This window comes from Diospyros lotus, chromosome 4, assembly GCF_014633365.1.
Source record: "Diospyros lotus cultivar Yz01 chromosome 4, ASM1463336v1, whole genome shotgun sequence".
Lineage (NCBI taxonomy): Eukaryota > Viridiplantae > Streptophyta > Magnoliopsida > Ericales > Ebenaceae > Diospyros > Diospyros lotus.
Window position 1 is genome coordinate 6,468,588 of NC_068341.1, and position 20,681 is coordinate 6,489,268.

General features: G+C 31.3%; 3 protein-coding genes across 3 annotated transcripts in view; 1 reads left to right on the plus strand and 2 right to left on the minus strand.

The window, feature by feature from the left end:
• LOC127798860 (ethylene-responsive transcription factor RAP2-3-like) overlaps positions 1-20,681 on the plus strand; it is a 69,024-nt gene that overhangs the window by 36,498 nt on the left and 11,845 nt on the right. The window lies entirely within an intron of this gene.
• LOC127799200 (acetylajmalan esterase-like) lies at positions 113-1,428 on the minus strand. The gene is given in 6 exon segments (XM_052332995.1): positions 113-240; positions 243-426; positions 547-566; positions 569-699; positions 803-1,010; positions 1,161-1,428. Coding segments are annotated over 6 exon segments (939 nt in total).
• Positions 17,763-19,358, minus strand: LOC127799201 (acetylajmalan esterase-like). Its single transcript, XM_052332996.1, has 5 exons — positions 19,091-19,358; positions 18,728-18,940; positions 18,475-18,623; positions 18,081-18,354; positions 17,763-17,980 (listed from the first exon to the last, which is right to left on the minus strand). The coding sequence occupies exons 1-5, from the start codon at positions 19,356-19,358 to the stop codon at positions 17,763-17,765; spliced, it is 1,122 nt and encodes a 373-aa protein (XP_052188956.1).

Below are 20,681 nucleotides of genomic sequence, written 5' to 3' on the forward strand. Positions count from 1 at the left end.
AGTCTCCTCCGATTCCACAACATGATTTTTGGATCCACTTTAAATCAAATCCTGCATGCAACAAAGAAAAAAGGCGCTAAAGATTTAATACTTGTTAAGAGGTGTGTATCTTTTAAATTTTTATGTGGCTACTTGAAGTGATCAACTCACCGAAAATAGCAAAATTCTTGAGAAGCCACTTGTACGCATTGTAGTAGTCCCCATACACAATATTTACATGAGAGAATTCTTTTCTTAACTCTTCAATGACTCTTGTAGATGATTATTGGATAACTTTGCAAAATCGTTTAGTCGCCTAAGACAACGGTGTTCATCATAGGCTTGAGTAGCATTGGTGTTAAATGCCGTCAAGTAAATTGGAAGACAACCTATTGAATGGAAAAATACCCGCGGGAATGATTCTAACGGCTCCATACTAATAACTCTCTGTATATAAGATGACAATTTTAGAATTAAAGTTGAATAGATAAGCATTTACTCAAATTAAACATAAAAAACTATATATAACAGCTATGCTAATTAAAAAATGCATCATAAAAAAAATACCTTTATTGCATCGGTTATTCTTGGACAATCTCGGGTACCATACTCATCACTTGTTCAATACTTTTACCTTGGAGTAGTGCGTAATTGTAATCATTTCCTCCTATTTCCCCAACCATGAATAGAGAATTTTTAAGTTTTTCTACACAATCTGTCAGCCAAAAAAAAAAGTAAATAAGTAAAATAAGAACATAAATATTGAAAGTGAAGTTTCGATCCTTTATGTAAATTTTGAATTATGCCAATATTCTACCCCCTTTCTGAGTAGCAAATTGAACTAAAATGGGAAGTCATCCAATCCAGTTGAATGCCAAGAGAGCTTGTAGTTACTGGAGACACAATATTTTTGCTTGCAAGATGTTCTGTTGATAATGCAGTAGAACCAGCTACAGCAAAGTTCACTCCGTGTCTAAAATTGGCATCCATATTTTTGTAGGGATTGAGGAGTGGAAGTCCAGCTGCATTTGCTGTAAATAAAAATACAAAAAGATATGATATAAGTAATTAACTCAAGAATGTTAAAACTAGTCATTCCTTGAAATTTTCATTCACCATTTACGAATCACATATAGATATTGGAAAAACACGTCGTAAACGCTTAATAGATAAATACATACCAATATAATCAATCATGAGAAGACCATTGGAGCAGCGGCCGGTTGCTTTTTTGAAGAAGGTCATGCCGTATGGAAGTTTTGCAAAGGGAGTGGTAGATCCAAAAGGTTCGCGTATTAAGTTTCCAGTATCAGATATAGAATCTCCAAGTTGGTAAATCTGGTCGAGGTGACAAGCTTTGAGTGAATGGGCGTTGGATGAAGGAGAGAGAAGGAAGAAGAAAGAGAAGGCTATGAGAAGCGTAATAGAAAACAATCGGGTGGAAGCCATGATTGCAGAAGAGAGGGCAGATTAGAATGTAGAATGTAGAATGAATGTCTCAGATGACATGAGACCGCTCGACTTATAATACAGAATAAAGGCCTCTCATAAACCTATCAGATTTGTGAATCTAAAATGGATTGGAATATGGTTTCCTAATTAAATCCACCAGGTTTATGAATTCATCCACAAAATCCAAAACCATATTTCTTATCAATCAAACATCTAGATACATTTGGATTTGGAGATATGGCCGTAAATTATTTGAATTATCAAATTTTGAAATTAATATCTCTCTATCTATCTATCTATAAAACTCTTTTAATTCAGATTCAGTAGGAATGATGATTCCGATCCATATTTACGATCGAACCTCAAATAATTTACACCGCCGGAAAATGCGGAAACAATGCCAGAACTGCAGCTGCTCATCTTCTCCTCCGACAAAAGATCTATCATTTTTTTCCTCTCTTTCTGAGTCCTTCTCGTTTGTGGCCTCAACAGAAGAAAAGATGGCTTTTTATACACTACAAAAATTTTAGCAGTGAGGAAAAATACGTCGTTAAGGTTTCAAATTCCGTTGATAAATAATTTAGCAACTAATTTAGTGATTGACAAAAATCCGTCGCTAAAATTGGAGTCGATAAATTTTAGCGACGAAAATTAGCGATAGAGCAATTTAGTGAATAAATCAGCGTGGAATTAACTTCATCACTAAACAGCAACGGAAATGTTCCCCATTGTTTATTGTTTAGTGACGGAATTTCTGTCGCTAAACAGCAACGGAATTAATTCTGTCGCAAAAACAGCGACGGAACAAATTCCATCCCTATTCACAACAAAATTCCATCATTGATTCAGCAACAGGAAAAAAATAAAAGCAAGACCAGCGCTCTCATCGTATCATGCGAGCACTGCGTGGCCTCGCTTCTACTCGCCACTTGGCGAGCATTTTATTCTTGTGTTTTCCAGGATTCAACCCTAGACCTCCCAACCTCCAAAGACTTACCCTGTGCACGCGACCAACTGATCTAAAATCTCCTTGATTTACTATGCGCATAAAATATTTTTATAATATTTTTGTTTAAACTTTTCATAATTATATTTGGACCCCCAAAATTTTTCAAAACTTATTTTTCAAAATATTCCATCACTCATTTTGAATTTAATTTTGTAATTTCATGTTTTATTAATTTGTAACTTAATAACGGAATATTTCGTCACTAATTTTGAATTTAATTAAAATTTTTATAAATTCTACATTTAACTATGAAAATTTTTATTATCAAATCAGATTTTTAAATTTAATTTAAATATTTTATGAATTTAAAATAAAATTAAATTTTATAAATGTTTTGTTAAAGGTTATTTTCAGCAACATTACAAAGTTTCTGTGTAAATTCCTGAATTATATAGCGTGTGTAACGCCCCATAAATAATAATTTAATTTAATTTAGAAATTTTTGGCATGAAAAGTGATCAGGTACGTGGATAAAAATTAGTAGAAGCATGTTATGTTTAAATTATAAATTTTAACGCGATTTAAATTAATTAACTTAAGTCTCGGTTGTGTTATTTGCTAGGAAATGAATTAATTTGCCTCGGGAGCTTGAGAGAAGTTAGAATCAGCTAGTTTCAGACAAGTTCCTAACCCTTTCCTCGTATTCCTTAATTCCCGTGAGAACCCTATGATTTCTCGTATTTTATACCCTCCATTCGTTTGTTTCAGCCCGTTTATTACTTATGGAATTTTGAGTCGTTTGATTTAAATTTAAATTATTAAGCTGGCTCTCGAGGATTTTATTAGCGTGATTTAATTTAAAATAAATGAGGCTTATTGGGATTTTAGTGTGGTGCGCTTACGAGGGATTTTAGACGATTAAATTATTAATATTACACGGTAGATTTATTTAATTAAAGTTGCGATTTTATTTTATTGCCAACGAACGTTTTACTTCGCAGCAGATGCGCAAGAAAAGCAAGAAACGGCCGTGTAAAGGCAAGCTTTAACCTCTCTTCCTGATCTTTAATTCCCATGAAAGACCCTGTGATTTCTTGTATTTTATCACCTCCCTTACTCTAATTCGGCACCTAACCTTATTTGTTAAATTATTATTTATTTGTTTTAATTTAAATAAATCCGAGACTTCTAGATTTTTATTTGTTGTGTGCCTACAGGGGTTTGTATCGCCCCCACTCTTTCGAGGAATGATGCTGAACCAGTTTGGGGACTAGGTTTCCTAGACGCGAGGGTTTATTTACGATTTTAATAGGTTTACTTACAGTTTTTCTCAGATTTATTTATGGTTCGGTTAGAGCTATCGAGCAGTGGGGCAAGGGTCGGTTGTTGGTGACGTTGGGGTAGACTATGGTACGACCCTGATGTGGACCGTCGGGTGGACACCCCTATCATTGGCCATTAACCGGTGCCGGCACTACTGACTAGCTCTGCCGGTATGTGATTTACTGTATGATTAGATACATTGTATTACTGTTCATGATTTGATGTGCACATGGGTACGGGCTGCATGTTGGGATTATCATGATTTGGTTATGCTTAATCACAGTCATTCTAGTTGGCTAGGTTGCATTCAGCACGGGCATATGCATCGCGTGTGATTTACTATGTGAGGCGGAGCATGGCCTGATGCCTGGATGTATGGGAGCCTTGTATCATGTTGATGCTCATTACACCATTGCATTTTATGTGCATTGCATGGATACTGGTAATATTTAGTTCTCAGGACGGAGTACCATTTCGAGGGAGCCTTTGGCTCGGCTATCGGAGTACCGGCAGGGATACGGGTGACGGGAGTACCGACCCGGGACAGTGCGCACAGGCTTATGGAGATATATGTTGCCTTTCAGGGCAACGGCAGGTTGGTATGGGACTTGAGTGCTAGGTGTCTTATGTGGGCCCCAAGGACCGGTATGTGCTTTTATTACGCAGCACTATTGTTTGGTTGCGTCACATGGCTTGTGTGTACATGTGGGTTTATATTTGGGGTGATCTTTTCTTCGATTCATGTTATAGCCTTCCTTTTCATATAAACTTGTTGAGTCTTGCGACTCACCTTGCTTTCCATCATTCCAAGTAAGGGTAAAACGAAGGCGAGGGCGAGGATCGCGCCACCTAACAGCCAGCCGTGTTGGTAAGGTGTACAGTTAGCTGCTCCCGTCATCTCTGATGTTTTTGCTAGAGTCGCTATCTTTTATTTTTGACTGTGCTAGGTTGTCATTTGTACCTCATATTGTTGGCACAGGGTCTGTATGTATTTTTATATACTCCATGACCGCTGTATCAACGGGGTACTTGTGGGCATACATGTTTACCGTTTTGCTTTCGCTGTTAAATTTCTTATTTATGCATGCCAGGGTATTTTTGTTTTTTGTCTATTCCTCTTCCCTTCTGTGAGCGCACTCGTTCGGATAGACCGGGTGGTTGGGATATCCGAGCGGGGGTGCTTACAGCGTGATATCATCTAATTAATGATGAAATTTAAAAAAAGTGAAACGTATCATCTCAACGTTGTGGATATTAGAAATTTTATCTGCATATTATTCAATTAAAAATATGGATATCCGCTAAAGGACAACATATTACTCAACAACGAAGATCAATATCTTTCAAAAATATGTATGCATATTAGGCAAATCTAGATTTTTATTTATGTACTTCTACATTTTTTTTTTTTTTTGTACAATCACTCAAATTTTTTGTTATTTAATTCACTTCTTTATTAATAATTTAAAGTTAATTTAATTTATATATATGTATTTTTTAATCAATTTAACTAATTTACTTTGGTGTGTAAAAACAAAAAAATGGAAATTGTAAAAAACGCCCCAACACAAATACAAACTTCGTTTTTATAGCCATTTTTTTACAAAAAAAACGTTTTTACCCCTTACAAATGAATAGTTTCAAAAAATAGTTATTTTATCACTTTTGACTCCATTTTTTATTGTTCAACTCCCCACTTTAATTAAAAATTAAGAATAAAAATAAAGACAATAAATTACCAAACTACCTTCAATACAAAACAAACAAAAGGGTTAAATTTATATTTAACCCCACAAACAAACTCGAAAAATCCCTCATAATTATAACAATAAATTTTTAATTATTAAAGTATTATTATTATTTCTCAATACTAATTTTTATTTTTTAATAATTTAATAACTAATTGGGTCTTCAACCCACGGGGTGCCCCACCCCTTTTTTATTATTAAATATATATCTATTATCACATATATAATGAATAAAATTAATTAAATAATAATTGAAAATTTTAAATATTTATGTATTATTAAATAAATAATTAAAAAATTGTTATTCAATGATTATTATTTTATTTTTCAAGTGTAATAATAATTGCAAATCATAATTATGATAATAAATTTTTTACTATTAAATTATTATTATTTTCTAATAATTACTATTATTTTTTAATAATTTAATAACAAATTGGGTCTCGAACCCACGCTCCGTTCCCCCCTCCATTTTTTTATTATTAAATATATATGTAATAATATTACATATATAATAAATAAAATTAATTACATAATAATTGAAAATTTGAAATATATATGTATTATTAAATCATTGAAAAATTGTTATTCAGTTATTTTTATTATTTTATTTTTCAATTATAATAATAATTGTTCAACTATTAAGTTATTATTATGTTTCAATAATAATTATTTTTTTGATAATTTAATAACTGGATAATCGGGTTTGGTTGCTTGCAAAATTTGATTTTTTATTAAAATGGCTTTTTTCGATCTTCTCTTTTCTTTTCTTGACCATGAGATTTTTCCAAGTTATCCAATAGACCCAAAAATAAATTATTACTTAAAAATTATATTTTCATTTTTGATTAATTTTATAATCATTGCATCAACTTAATCCAATGTTGTTAGTAGTTAGAACACTTGATCATGTATTGGCTGTATTTTATCATCATTCCATTGTTATTTATTGTGAATTCTTAATTCGGTTGAGTCGAAAAATATAAAAAGATATCATTTTCTATTGGGCAACTTTGAAAAATCACATGGCCCCCCAAAAAAAAAAGATAAAAAAAACCATTTTAGAAAAAAATTGGGTTTTGTGGGCCACAAAACCCGGAGCCGAATTTGGTTGCCCACGAAACTTAGAGCCGAGTTTTGTGGCCCACAAAATTTTGTTTTTATTAAAATAATTTTTTTGATTTTTTTTCTTTTCTTGGCCATCGGATTTTTTCAACTTATCCAATAGTCTCAAAAATAAATTATTATTTAAAAATTATACTTTTATTTTTAGATAAATTTTATAATCATTACATCTGTCACGATCCAGAAATGTTTTTCCTCAAATCTTAAATTGCAATTCAACCAAAGTCATACAACACACCACAACAGCAGAAGCTAGATAAATACGGAATAAACCACTTAGGGGCTTAATTATACATAACAACATCACAACCAATCAAATCAATCAATCCAAAATATCCGAGCCCCCGAACACAATTCACACCTCACCGATCTTTTAGTCGGGATAGCCCTGTACACACAATTATCTGCAACTGACACGCCAATAGTTTAGCCACTGCGTCAACTCCTACACCTGGAATGATGGTAAAAACAAGATGAGCCACAAGGCTTAGCAAGCATAACAAAATAATGGAGGTAAGGCTAGCCATAGATCTCCCACACTGGAGTGCATCCCACTAATACAGGTAAGACAAACCAAACCCGAAATAGCCATACTCAACATACACCTCACTAGACAATGATAAACCAGAAATAAACCACAATAGAGCACACATCGCTACATAATAACAACAAAGCTGGGAATACATCCTTCACCCAGAACACACCCACACAAAGTGCAATGCAGTATATGAACATGCCATGTCATATCGTGCAACAGAGAATTCAGTACTCCACATAAATATAACATTGCACACAACAGTCCTTGGGGCCCACATAAGAAATGCACATCCTGGCACGCACCCAACTCTCAGCATACCAACCTGCCACGTCCATGAATTGGCTGGCATAAAGTCCACGAGCCCGAAGCTCCCACAACAAGATCCATACGAGCCTGAAGCTCTCATCACAGTCACATACCGGAGTCCCCGAATCATAGCTATCTGGAGCCTAGCATCCACTCATAGCTATCAAGGGTCAACTCCATACCACAATCCTCAATCATAACCAAATCAACGATAACCACGCGATGCAACAGATAATAAATGCAATGGCTCTTGCAGCATTAACGTGATGTCAAAGCCCCCATAAGCCAAGCATCAGGCCATGCTACGCCCATATAAGAATTCCACACATGCAAAATGCTCTCAATGCATATGCGCGCCTATCGTACCCAAATTGGCACTTAACAGGCCAACCGGGTTATGCCAATGAGCACACTTCCCCGTACATACAAAGCATGACCCCCAATGGATGTGAGCCCAATCCCATGCAATGTAATGCCATGCAATATGTCACATATTGGCAGAGTCGGTCGACAGTGACCAGGTACCAGTCGACAACCCGTGACTAGGAACAACCAGTCAACAGCCGCCCTCGGCCCGACGACAGTTCGCTCCAGTGTCACAAACAGTCAACGTTACCTCACCAGACGATAGCTCACGTCGCCTGTTATTACCACCCATACCCACAAAATAAAACCATAACCACAACATGACAGGCACACACTAATGGTGGGTGTTCGGCGATACCAGCTTACCCGACATGTCTATAGTCTATCGCAACAGCTGATAATTAACGTCCATACGTCCAGCCATCAACTGTCACGACCCAACGATCGACGGTCAGTAGCTGTATATCCCACACCCTACAACTCACACAAATAAAACCCCAAGACTCTCGATTACAACAACTCATCCCAGAGGGTATCCACAACCACCACTGACTCATTAAGAACCTAACCCCAATCAGGTTCAACATCATTCCCAATGAAGTAGGGGCGATACAAGCATTTACAGAATTAAACCCCGAAAGTTTTCTATTTAATTTAATTTAATAACATTCAGATAATAATTAACTATAACGGTCACAGTTAATTTCTATAACCAAATCGGGTTGAGGGAGAATATAGAATTCATAAATTCAATGAGAATCATGAAAGGAGTAAAGAACTTGCATTAATTCAACTAATTTCGGTGATTAAACGCCCATACACTGCTAAATTATTATGCGCTGCAAAATAAGATATAAACTTCAAAAATTAACGGAATCGCATCCAAAATTAATTTCAAACCGTACAAATTTATTTAGATAAATTACTTTACTTACCTATTTATTTAAATCCCAATTAACCTGAATTTCCCATAATTTTTCCTGAATTTTTCCTTCATTTTCTCTCTCGGAGCGCTGCTTCTTCTTCCTTGAATTTCTCTTACTGTTGCTGTTAATTTTTCCCCCCGAAACCCACTGTAATCGACCTTAAAAAGGCAAGGAAATGAAGCACCAAACGCTGCTGCGTGGCAGCCCAGCGCACCACCGCCTCAGCCTCAAAACGGCGTTGTTTTGGGCGCATGAGGCTTGATAAAATCCAACAAAATTCCTCCATAGCGCGCATGCTCCCAACCCAGCTCGATCCCTCGTCTCTCGCCTGGCCACGCGCGCGACCGCCCGCGCTGGGAGACTAAATTAGTTTTAAGGTGATCCCACAGCTGATCCGAAAATTACATTTAAACCCCCATACTTTCATAAGTTTCTCACATACACCCCATATAAAAATATCTCTTATATCCCCACTTCCCAAATACAAAATAATTTAATATCTTCTTTTAATACAATTTAAATTAATATTTCCTTTAAACTTATAACCATTTAATAATCACTTGAATTACGATAATTAATAATTATTAACCATTCCCAATTTAAATTAATAATTATCAGTTGTTTCCAATTAAATTAATAGTTACTAATTATTCTTAAATTACTGAGATGTTACAACATCAACTTAATTCAATGTTACTAGTAGTTAGAACGCTTGATCATGTATTAGTTGTGTTATATTATCATTCTATTGTTTATTGTGAATTCTAAATTCAATTAAGCAGAAAAATGCAAAAACAAAATCATTTTCTATTAGTTAACATTGAAAAATCCTATTGCCCAAAAAAAAAAGGGATTAAAAAAGCCATTTTAGTAAAAATATACTAAAATGGTTTGGTTGCCCGTCGAGTTTTGAGGCCCACAAAACCTTATTTTCTTTTTATTAAAATGGTTTTTTCTATCTTTTTTTTTTCTTGGCCATTGGATTTTTTTCAAGTTTCCAATAGTCCCAAAAATAAATTATTGTTTAAAAATTATACTTTTATTTTTAGATAAATTTTAAAATAATTACATCAATTTAATCCAATGTTATTAGTAGATAGAACACTTGATCATGTATTGGTTATGTTTTATTATTATTTGATTGTTGTTTATTGTGAATTCTAAATTCAATTAAACCAAAAAATGTAAAAGAACATCATTTTCTATTGGGTGACTTTCAAAAATCCTATGGCAAAAAAAACAAAAAAGATAAAAAAAAACCCATTTTAGTAAAAAATCGAGTTTTGTGGGCCACAAAACCCGGAGCCGGATTTGGCTGCCCACAAAACCCGATTTTTTTTTATTAAAATGATTTTTATGATCTTTTTTTTTTCTTAGCCATTGAATTTTTCCAAGTTATTCAATAGTCCCAAAGATAAATTATTGTTTAAAAATTATACTTTTATTCTTGGGTACATTCTATAATAATTACATCAACTTAATCCAATATTGTTAGTAGTTAGAACACTTGAGTATTGGTTGTGTTTTATTATCATTCCATTGTTGTTTATTGTGAATTCTAAATTCAATTAAAGCGAAAAATGTAAAAAGATATTATTTTATATTGGGTAACTTTGAAAAATTCCATGACCCAAAAAGAAAAAGGATCAAAAAATTCATTTTAGTAAAAAATAGGGTTTTGTGAGCCACAAAACCCGGAACAGGGTTTGGTTGCCCACAAAACCCGGAGCTGGATTTTGTGGCAAACAAAACCCAATTTTTTTTATTAAAATGGTTTTTTCTATTTTTTTTTCTTTTCTTGGCCATGGAATTTTTCCAAATTATCCAATAGTCTCAAAAATAAATTATTTTTTAAAAATTATACTTTTATTTTTGCTTAAATTTTATAATCATTACATCAACTTAATCCATTGCCTTTAGTAGTTAGAATTGAAAAATGTTAAAAAGACATCATGTTCTATTGGTAACTTTGAAAAATCCAATATCCAAAAAAAAAAAAAAAAAAAAATCAAAAAGTCATTTTAGTACAAAATAATGTTTTGTGGGACACAAAACTCGGAGCCGGGTATGGTTGCCCACAAAACTTGGATTTTTTTTTATTAAAATTGTTATTTTGATTTTTTTTCTTTCCTTTGCCATGGGATTTTTCCATTTTATCCAATAGTTCCAAAAATAAATTATTGTTTGAAAATTAAACTTTTATTTTTTGGATAAATTTTATAATCATTACATCAATTTAATCCAATGTTATTTGTAGTTAAAATAGTTGATCATGTATTGGTTGTATTTGATTATCATTCTATTATTGTTTATTGTGAATTTTAAATTCAATTAAATCGAAAAATGTAAAAAGATATCATTTTCTATTGGGTAACTTTGAAAATTCCCATGGCTAAAAAAAAAAAAGATTAAAAAATCCAATTTAGTAAAAAAATTGGGTTTCCTAGAGCCGGGTTTGGTTGCACACAAAACCCAATTTTTTTTTATTAAAATAGTTTTTTCGATCTTTTTTTTTCCTGGCCATGGGATTTTTCGAAGTTATCCAATAGTCCCAAAGATAAAATATTGTTTAAAAATTATACTTTTATTTTTTGATACATTTTATAATCATTAGATCAACTTAATCCAATGTTGTTAATAGTTAGAACATTTGATTATGTATTGGTTGTGTTTTATTATCATTCAATTGTTGTTTATTGTGAATTCTAAATTCAGTTAAAGCGAGAAATGTAAAAGGACATCATTTTCTATTGGATAACTTTGAAAAATCCCATAGCCCCCCCCCCCCCCCAAAAAAAAGGATCAAAAAAGCTATTTTAGAAACAAATTGGGTTTTGTAGGCCACAAAACCCAGAGACGAGTTTGGTTGCCCACAAAACCTGATTTTTCTTATTAAAATGATTTTTCTGATCTTTTTTTTTTTTTCTTGGCCATTGGATTTTTCCAAGTTATCCAATAGTCCCAAAGATAAATTATTGTTTAAAAATTATACTTTTATTGTTGGGTACAATCTATAATCTTTACATCAACTTAATCTAGTGTTGTTAGTAGTTAGAACACTTGATTGTGTATTGGTTGTGTTTTATTATCATTTCAACGTTGTTTATTGTGAATTCTAAATTGAGTTAAATCAAAAAATGTAAAAATACATCATTTTCTATTGGGTAAATTTGAAAAATCCTATGGCCCAAAAAATTAAAAAAAAAATCAAAAAAGTTATTTTAGTAAAAAATAGTGTTTTGTGGGACACAAACCCAGAGCCGAGTTTTGTGGCCCACAAAACCTGGAATTTTTTTTTATTAAAATGGTTTTTTTTCATTTTCCTTCTTTTCTTGGCTATGGAATTTTTTCAAGTTATCCAATGACCCCAAAAATAAATTATTGTTTAAAAATTATACTTTTATTTATGGGTAAATTTTATAATCGTTACATCAATTTAATCCAATGTTGTTTGTAGTTAGAACACTTGATCATGTATTGGTTGTGTTTTATTATCATTCAATTATTATTTATTGTGAATTTTAAATTCAGTTAAGCAAAAAAATGTAAAAAAATATCATTTTCTATTTGGTAACTTTCAAAAATCCCATGCCTAAAAAAAAAAAAGGATCAAAAAAGCCATTTTAGTAAAAAAAATTGGTTTTGTGGCCAAAATTTGGTTTTGTGGTCCATAAAACCTGATTTTTTTTATTAAAATAGTTTTTTGATCTTTTTTTTTCTTGGCCATGGGATTTTTTCAAGTTATCCAATAGTCCCAAAGATAAATTATTGTTTAAAAGTTATACTTTTAATTTTTTGTATATTTTATAATCATTACATCAACTTAATCCAATGTTGTTAGTAGTTAGAACACTTGATTATGTATTGGTTGTGTTTTATTATTATTCCATTGTTGTTTATTATGAATTCTAAATTCAGTTAAATCAAAAAATGTAAAAAAATATAATTTTCTATTGGGTAACTTTAAAAAATCCCGTGGCCCAAAAAAAAAAAAAAAAAAAAAGATCAAAAAAGTCATTTTATTAAAAAATCAGGTTTTGTGGGCCATAAAACCCGGAGTCGGGTATTGTTGCCCAGAAAACCCGAAGCCGGGTTTTGTTGCTCACAATACCCGATTTTTTTTTATTAAAATAATTTTTTTGATCTTTTTTTTTTCTTGGCCATGAGATTTTTTCAAGTTATCCAATAGTCCCAAAAATAAATTATTATTTAAAAATTATTTTCTTATTTTTGGGTAAATTTTATAATCATTACATTAACTTAATCCAAATGTTGTTAGTATTTAGAACACTTGATCATGTATTAGTTGTGTTATATTATCATTCCATTGTTATTTATTGTGAATTCTAAATTCAATTAAGCCAAAAAAATATAAAAAAAAACATGATTTTCTATTGGGTAACTTTGAAAAATCCCATGGCAAAAAAAAAAAAAAGTATCAAAAAAGCCATTTTAGTAAAAAATCGAGTTTTGTGGGCCACAAAACTCAGAGTCAGATTTTGTGGCCCAGAAAACCCAATTTTTTTTATTAAAATGGTTTTTTTTATCTTTTTTTTTTCTTTTCTTTGCCATGAGATTTTTTCAAATTATTCAATAGTCCCAAAAATAAATTATTTTTTAAAAATTATACTTTTATTTTTGTTTAAAGTTTATAATCATTGCATCAACTTAATCCAATGTTGTTAGTAGTTAGAACACTATCATGTATTGGTTGTGTTTTATTATCATTCCATTGTTATTTATTATGAATTATTAATTCAATTAAGTCGAAAAATATAAAAAGACATCTTTTTTTATTGGGTAACTTTGAAAAATCCCATGGCAAAAAAAAAAAATATCAAAAAAGCCATTTTAGTAAAAAATTGAGTTTTGTGGCTCGCAAAACCCAAAGCAAGATTTTGTGGCCCACAAAACTCGATTTTTTTTTTAAATGGTTTTTTGGATCTTTTTTTTTTCTTTTCTCTGCCATGAGATTTTTTCAAGTTATCCAATAGTCCCAAAAATAAATTATTTTTTTAAAAATTATACTTTTATTTTTGTTTAAAGTTTATAATCATTACATCAACTTAATCCAATCTTGTTAGTAGTTAGAACACTATCATGTATTAGTTGTGTTTTATTATCATTTCATTGTTATTTATTGTGAATTCAAAATTCAATTAAGCCAAAAAATATAAAAAGACATAATTTTTTATTGGGTAACTTTGAAAAATTTCATGGCAAAAAAAAAGTATCAAAAAAGCGATTTTAGTAAAAAATCGAGTTTTGTAGGCCACAAAACCCGATTTTTTGTTATTAAAATGGTTTTTTGGATCCTTTTTTTTTTCTTTTCTCTGCCATGAAATTTTTCCAAGTTATCCAATAGTCCCAAAAATAAATTATTTTTTAAAAATTATACTTTTATTTTTGTTTAAAGTTTATAATCATTGCATCAACTTAATCCAATTTTGTTAGTAGTTAGAACACTATCATGTATTGGTTGTGTTTTATTATCATTCCATTGTTATTTATTATGAATTCAAAATTCAATTAAGCTAAAAAATGTAAAAAGACATAATTTTTTATTGGGTAACTTTGAAAAATTTCATGGCAAAAAAAAAAATATATCAAAAAAGCGATTTTAGTAAAAAATCGAGTTTTGTGGGCCACAAAACCCGAAGTCGGGTTTTGTGGCCCTTAAAACCCGGAGTCGAGTTTTGTGGCCCTCAAAACCCGATTTTTTGTTATTAAAATGGTTTTTTTTAACTTTTTTTTTTCTTTTCTCAGCTATGGGATTTTTCCAAGTTATCCAATAGTCCCAAAAATAAATTATTGTTTAAAAATTATACTTTTATTTTTAGGTAAATTTTATAATCATTACATCAATTTAATCAAATATTATTAATAGTTATAACACATTATCATGTATTGGTTGTGTTTTATTATTATACCATTGTTATTTGTTGTGAATTCTAAATTCAATTAACCTGAAAAATGTAAAAGGACATCATTTTCTATTTGGTAACTTTGAAAAATCCAATGCCCCCCCCCCCCCCCCCCCCAAAAAAAAGGGATCATAAAAGCTATTTTAGTAAAAAATGGGTTTTGTGGGCCACAAAACCCGATAACGATGTGCAGTTTTGAAAAATTATTTTTTCATGAAAATCAGTATAAATCTGGAATGATATCTACCAAAATATGTTATATTAACAACCACAATCATACTACCCAGCTTTAATAAGCAATGTGAACAAAAAACAAAACAAATAGAAATCAAATCAATTCTTAGAGATTGAGTGAGTGAAATTGTTTGTTGGAGAGAAAGAATCTTGTTGAATGAGATTTCAATGAGGTCGATGTGATTGATGAAAAAGGTTGAATGACCCAATAAGCAAAAAAATTGAATGTATGATGAATGACTGAGTTTTGATGGTTTGACAAAGGAAAGAAAGAGAGTAACGTAAATGTTAGAAGATGAGAGATAGGGGAAAGACAATATGAAAGAGACAATGGTATTTTGGTAAATGAGGCTAAGAGCAATGTGGACTTTCTATTTTAAAATCTCATTAATGGTATTTTTGATATTTTACATAAAAGTAATTACTTTGTTTAAATGATTAAAAACGTTTTTTTTTCTATAAAATGGATGAAAACGATTTTATACATTTGACTCAGGTTAATTATGAATTTCTCAAAAAAAAAAAAAAGATAAATACAAGAACATAAATGTAATCAAAATAACAAAAAGTTTAAGGTATCACAAGGAAATAGAGTATATTTAATTAAATTAAGTCAAAAATATAAATTTAGTTCCTTAAATGTGAAATTAAAGTATGAATTTCACATTTCATAAATTTAGTTGATAAAATATATATTTTTTTCTTTTTTTAGCGATGGATTTGTTCAATCGCTAATGTTTTAAATTTTTAATTTATTTTTTTGCTAACATTTTTAATTTATTTTTTTTTCTTAGTCGTCGCTAACATTTTAACTTTTTAATTTATTTTTTTTCTATTTTAGAGACGTCTATCACTAAAGTTTTAACTTTTTAATTTATCTTTTTCTTCTTTAGCGATGGATATCATCCGTCGCTAAACTTTTAACTATTTAATTTAATTTTTTTTAGCGATGGATAATTTCATCACTAAAGTTTCTAATTTTTAATTTTTTTTCATTCTTAGCGACGGATATCTTCTGTGGCTAAAGTTTTAACTTTTTTAATTTATTTTCCTTCTTTTTTAGCTACGAATATCTTTCGTTGCTAAAGTTTTAACTATTTAATTTATTTTTTTTAACAACGGATAATATTCGTTGCTAAAGTTTTTAATTTTTAATTTAATTTTTTTCTTTTTTAGCTATAGATTTCTTTTATTGCTAAAGTTTTTATTTTTATTTTATTTTTTTCTTTTTTAGTGACTGATATTTTCTATCCCTAAATTTTTTAATTTTTAATTTATTGTTTTTGCAATCGATTTTTTCATCGCAAAAGTTTTAAATTATTTATTTATATATTTATATTTTTTAGTGAAGAATTTTTTCATCCCTAAATTTAAAAATTTATTAAAAATATAACAAATTATTTAGTGAAGGAATAAATTATTTAGTTTCCATCGCTAAATTGAAAAAATATTAGCGATGGAATAAAGTGTCGCAAATTCGTTGCAAAAATTTAGCTACGGATATCCATTGTTAATTAGGGACAGAATAATTCCATCACTAAAATTTGTCGTTAAAAACTATTTTTCTTGTAGTAATATAGGTGATCTTTGGCAACCCAAAAACGTAACATGAGTCCATTTGATAGTCACCTCTGCTGCCTCTTGTCGCTGCTTGAAACTGTGCTACCATTGTTGGTTCCCATAATCAGCTTGTCAATCCAGCCATTTCCCATCACCATCTTCCGATTTGTTTCCATTTTTGCATGCTTATGTAACGCCCAACCCTCTTATTATTTTGTATGGCCAGCGAGCCTAGAGTTATGAGATATTAAGAATGTAATTAAATCTTATTAAATTTCCACTGCTAGAAATAAAATGAGTTGAGTTCAATTTTGTTCTATATCATTTATGAAATGACCTTCTTTCGAGTATTCGGAAGCGAGCCCTACATTTGTTGTGTTTCAAGCATCACTTTTTCTTCTTTTTAGTTTTTCAACCTTAATTATTTTCGATTCAATGGTCGATTGTGAAATCTGATTGCATCCACTCTTCTCGATTATACTTATTTCAACATCCATCTTTTGATTGGTTGCAATCGTTTAAGTTTAGATTTGAATAACTTTTTGTTTCATTTGTTGATTTCAGACGTAATTGTGTTTTACAAGTTTGCAATAAGCACATCTACGACGCGTAATATTGGGCCTCACCTAATTTAACTTCAGAACTAGCGACTGCAGATTCATAGAGAATATTTTGTAGCTCGTGAGATTCTCTTGTTACACAAGCGACAGGCAGCCTCCCTTAAAATGAAATTGTTTTAAAATAAAGCTTTTTGAGTGAATGGAATTATGGCCGTTCCATGAAGGGGATGAAAGGAAGAAGCAAGCAGGAGCAGAGCATGAGAAGAGCCAGAAGAGAAACAGAGAAAGCAGATTACTAACTTTGATTGAGACCAAAAAATAAAAATAAAAATAAAAATAAAAATAAAAATAAAAATAAAAATAAAAATAAAAATAAAAATAAATTTTAATAAATTTTAATTAATAAAACTGTGGGCTTAATTATCCCTCTTATATGCAACTAACTCATAATATAACTGCCAAACCCTGCTAGGTTTATGAATCCAAAATGGATTAGGATATGGTTTCTGTAACCCACACAAGGTTTTTGAATCCATTAAGGAATAACGCTTCCTAATTTTGTTTTTGCTTGGCTATTACATTATATTGGAAACAATTAGTAAGGTGGAGTAATATTAGATAATTATATAATTGAGTATGATTTAAAGTTTTTGTTTCCAAAATTGCTAAAACCAATAAAACATTACCGATTACATATAAACTACCTAAAAAACTTAATAAAAAACATAAACTAATTATTTTTACTTAGCAACAGCCAAAATAAATAGCTTAACTAAACCCCACAATGAAGTTCCGGTAACATTTTACGAAGCATCCTATAAGCCATGAGTTTATATGTTCTTTGCGTCGAGTGAATTCCATCCCAACTAATATATTGATTAGGATTTGAACAAACTGGAACATCCTGCTCTCCACACATCTTATCGAGATTGAAATTGTAGTCTCCTCCGATTCCACAACATGATTTTTGGATCCACTTTAAATCAAATCCTGCATGCAACAAAGAAAAAAGGGCGCTAAAGATTTAATACTTGTTAAGAGGTGTGTATCTTTTTAAATTTTTATGTGTAACTTGAAGTGATCAACTCACCGAAAATAGCAAAATTCTTGAGAAGCCACTTGTACGCATTGTAGTAGTCCCCATACACAATATTTACATGAGAGAATTCTTTTCTTAACTCTTCAATGACTTCTTGTAGATGATTATTGTGATACTTTGCAAAATCGTTTAGTCGCCTAAGACAACGGTGTTCATCATAGGCTTGAGTAGCATTGGTGTTAAATGCCGTCAAGTAAATTGGAAGACAACCTATTGGAAAATTACCCGGAACAATGATTCTAACGGCTCCATGACTAATAACTCTCTGTATATAAGATGACAATTTTAGAATTAAAGTTGAATAGATAAGCATTTACTCAAATTAAACATAAAAAACTATATATAACAGCTATGCTAATTAAAAAATGCATCATAAAAAAAATACCTTTATTGCATCGGTTATTTCTTGGACAATCTCGGGTACCATACTCATCACTTGTTCAATACTTTTACCTTGGAGTAGTGCGTAATTGTAATCATTTCCTCCTATTTCCCCAACCATGAATAGAGAATTTTTAAGTTTTTCTACACAATCTGTCAGCCAAAAAAAAAAAGGTAAATAAGTAAAATAAGAACATAAATATTGAAAGTGAAGTTTCGATCCTTTATGTAAATTTTGAATTATGCCAATATTCTACCCCTTTCTGAGTAGCAAATTGAACTAAAATGGGAAGTCATCCAATCCAGTTGAATGCCAAGAGAGCTTGTAGTTACTGGAGACACAATATTTTTGCTTGCAAGATGTTCTGTTGATAATGCAGTAGAACCAGCTACAGCAAAGTTCACTCCGTGTCTAAAATTGGCATCCATATTTTTGTAGGGATTGAGGAGTGGAAGTCCAGCTGCATTTGCTGTAAATAAAAATACAAAAAGATATGATATAAGTAATTAACTCAAGAATGTTAAAACTAGTCATTCCTTGAAATTTTCATTCACCATTTACGAATCACATATAGATATTGGAAAAACACGTCGTAAACGCTTAATAGATAAATACATACCAATATAATCAATCATGAGAAGACCATTGGAGCAGCGGCCGGTTGCTTTTTTGAAGAAGGTCATGCCGTATGGAAGTTTTGCAAAGGGAGTGGTAGATCCAAAAGGTTCGCGTATTAAGTTTCCAGTATCAGATATAGAATCTCCAAGTTGGTAAATCTGGTCGAGGTGACAAGCTTTGAGTGAATGGGCGTTGGATGAAGGAGAGAGAAGGAAGAAGAAAGAGAAGGCTATGAGAAGCGTAATAGAAAACAATCGGGTGGAAGCCATGATTGCAGAAGAAGAGGGCAGATTAGAATGTAGAATGAATGTCTCAGATGACATGAGACCGCTCGACTTATAATACAGAATAAGGGCCTCTCATAAACCTATCAGATTTGTGAATCTAAAATGGATTGGAATATGGTTTCCTAATTAAATCCACCAGGTTTATGAATTCATCCACAAAATCCAAAACCATATTTCTTATCAATCAAACATTTAGATACATTTGGATTTGGAGATATGGCCGTAAATTATTTGAATTATCAAAATTTGAAATTAATATCTCTCTATCTATCTATCTATAAAACTCTTTTAATTCAGATTCAGTAGCAATGATGATTCTGATCCATATTTACGATCGAACGTCAAACAATTTCACGCGGGCCCCTTTCTTTTGCGCTCTGCTGCTCACCGCCGGAAAATGCCGGAACAACGCCACAATTGCAGCTTCTCATCTTCTCCTCCGACAAAGATCCATCATTTTTTTCCTCTCTTTCTAAGCCCTTCTCGCTTGTGGCCTCAGAACGGAAGAAAAGATGGCTTTTTATAGGCGATCTTTGGCAACCCAAACACGTAACATGAGTCGCCTCGACAGTCACCTCTGCTGCCTCTGGTCGCCGCTTGAAACCGCACTATCGCTGCTGGTCCCCTCAATCAGCTTGTCCATCCAGCCATTCCCCGTCGCCATCTTCAGGTCTGTTACCATTTTTGCATGCTTATGTAACGCCCAACCCTTTCTCCGTCCGGCCATTGCCATATTTGGTCAATTTTTCTTGGTTTTTTCAAGATTTATTCATCGTTTCCAGTTTTCAATCCATTGTGAAAAAATCCGAGAGATCCATTTTAGATTTGACAATTCCTTAATCAGTGTTCTGTATTAATATTTTAGTCAGTTATAGTAAGAAATTAACGCAAAATATACTTAGGTATTCTCTTTTATATCATTTATGGGCATTGTAAAACACTTTAATTTGATTCACAATTATTTGTTCAAAATCTTAGCTCAAACCTAAGTTGTTTGTCTCGTGTTTCAAGCATCTCTCTTTTTTTTTTTTTTCTTAATTTTTCAAGCTTAATTATTTTTAATTCAGCCGTCGATTTTGAAATTTGATTACATTACATCGTTCTCGATTATACCTATTTAAACATCTATCTTTTAATTAGTTATAATCGTTTAAATTTAAATTTGAATAACTTATGTTTTATTGTCGATTTTAGACGTATACTTATATTATATTGTATGAGTTTGTAATAATCACATTTACTATACTTATTATTGGGTTTCACCTAATTTAACTAAATTTGGTTAGCTTCGTTAACTTAACAAAA

Excerpts from the sequence above, each read along its gene's own strand:
- LOC127799201 (XM_052332996.1), bottom strand. The coding sequence starts at position 19,358 with ATGGCTTCCACCCGATTGTTTTCTATTACGCTTCTCATAGCCTTCTCT. Across the intron at positions 18,941-19,090 it reads TCTCATGATTGATTATATTG|CAAATGCAGCTGGACTTCCA; the intron begins GTATGTATTTAT and ends TTTTATTTACAG. Across the intron at positions 18,624-18,727 it reads AATTTGCTACTCAGAAAGGG|ATTGTGTAGAAAAACTTAAA; the intron begins GTAGAATATTGG and ends TTTGGCTGACAG.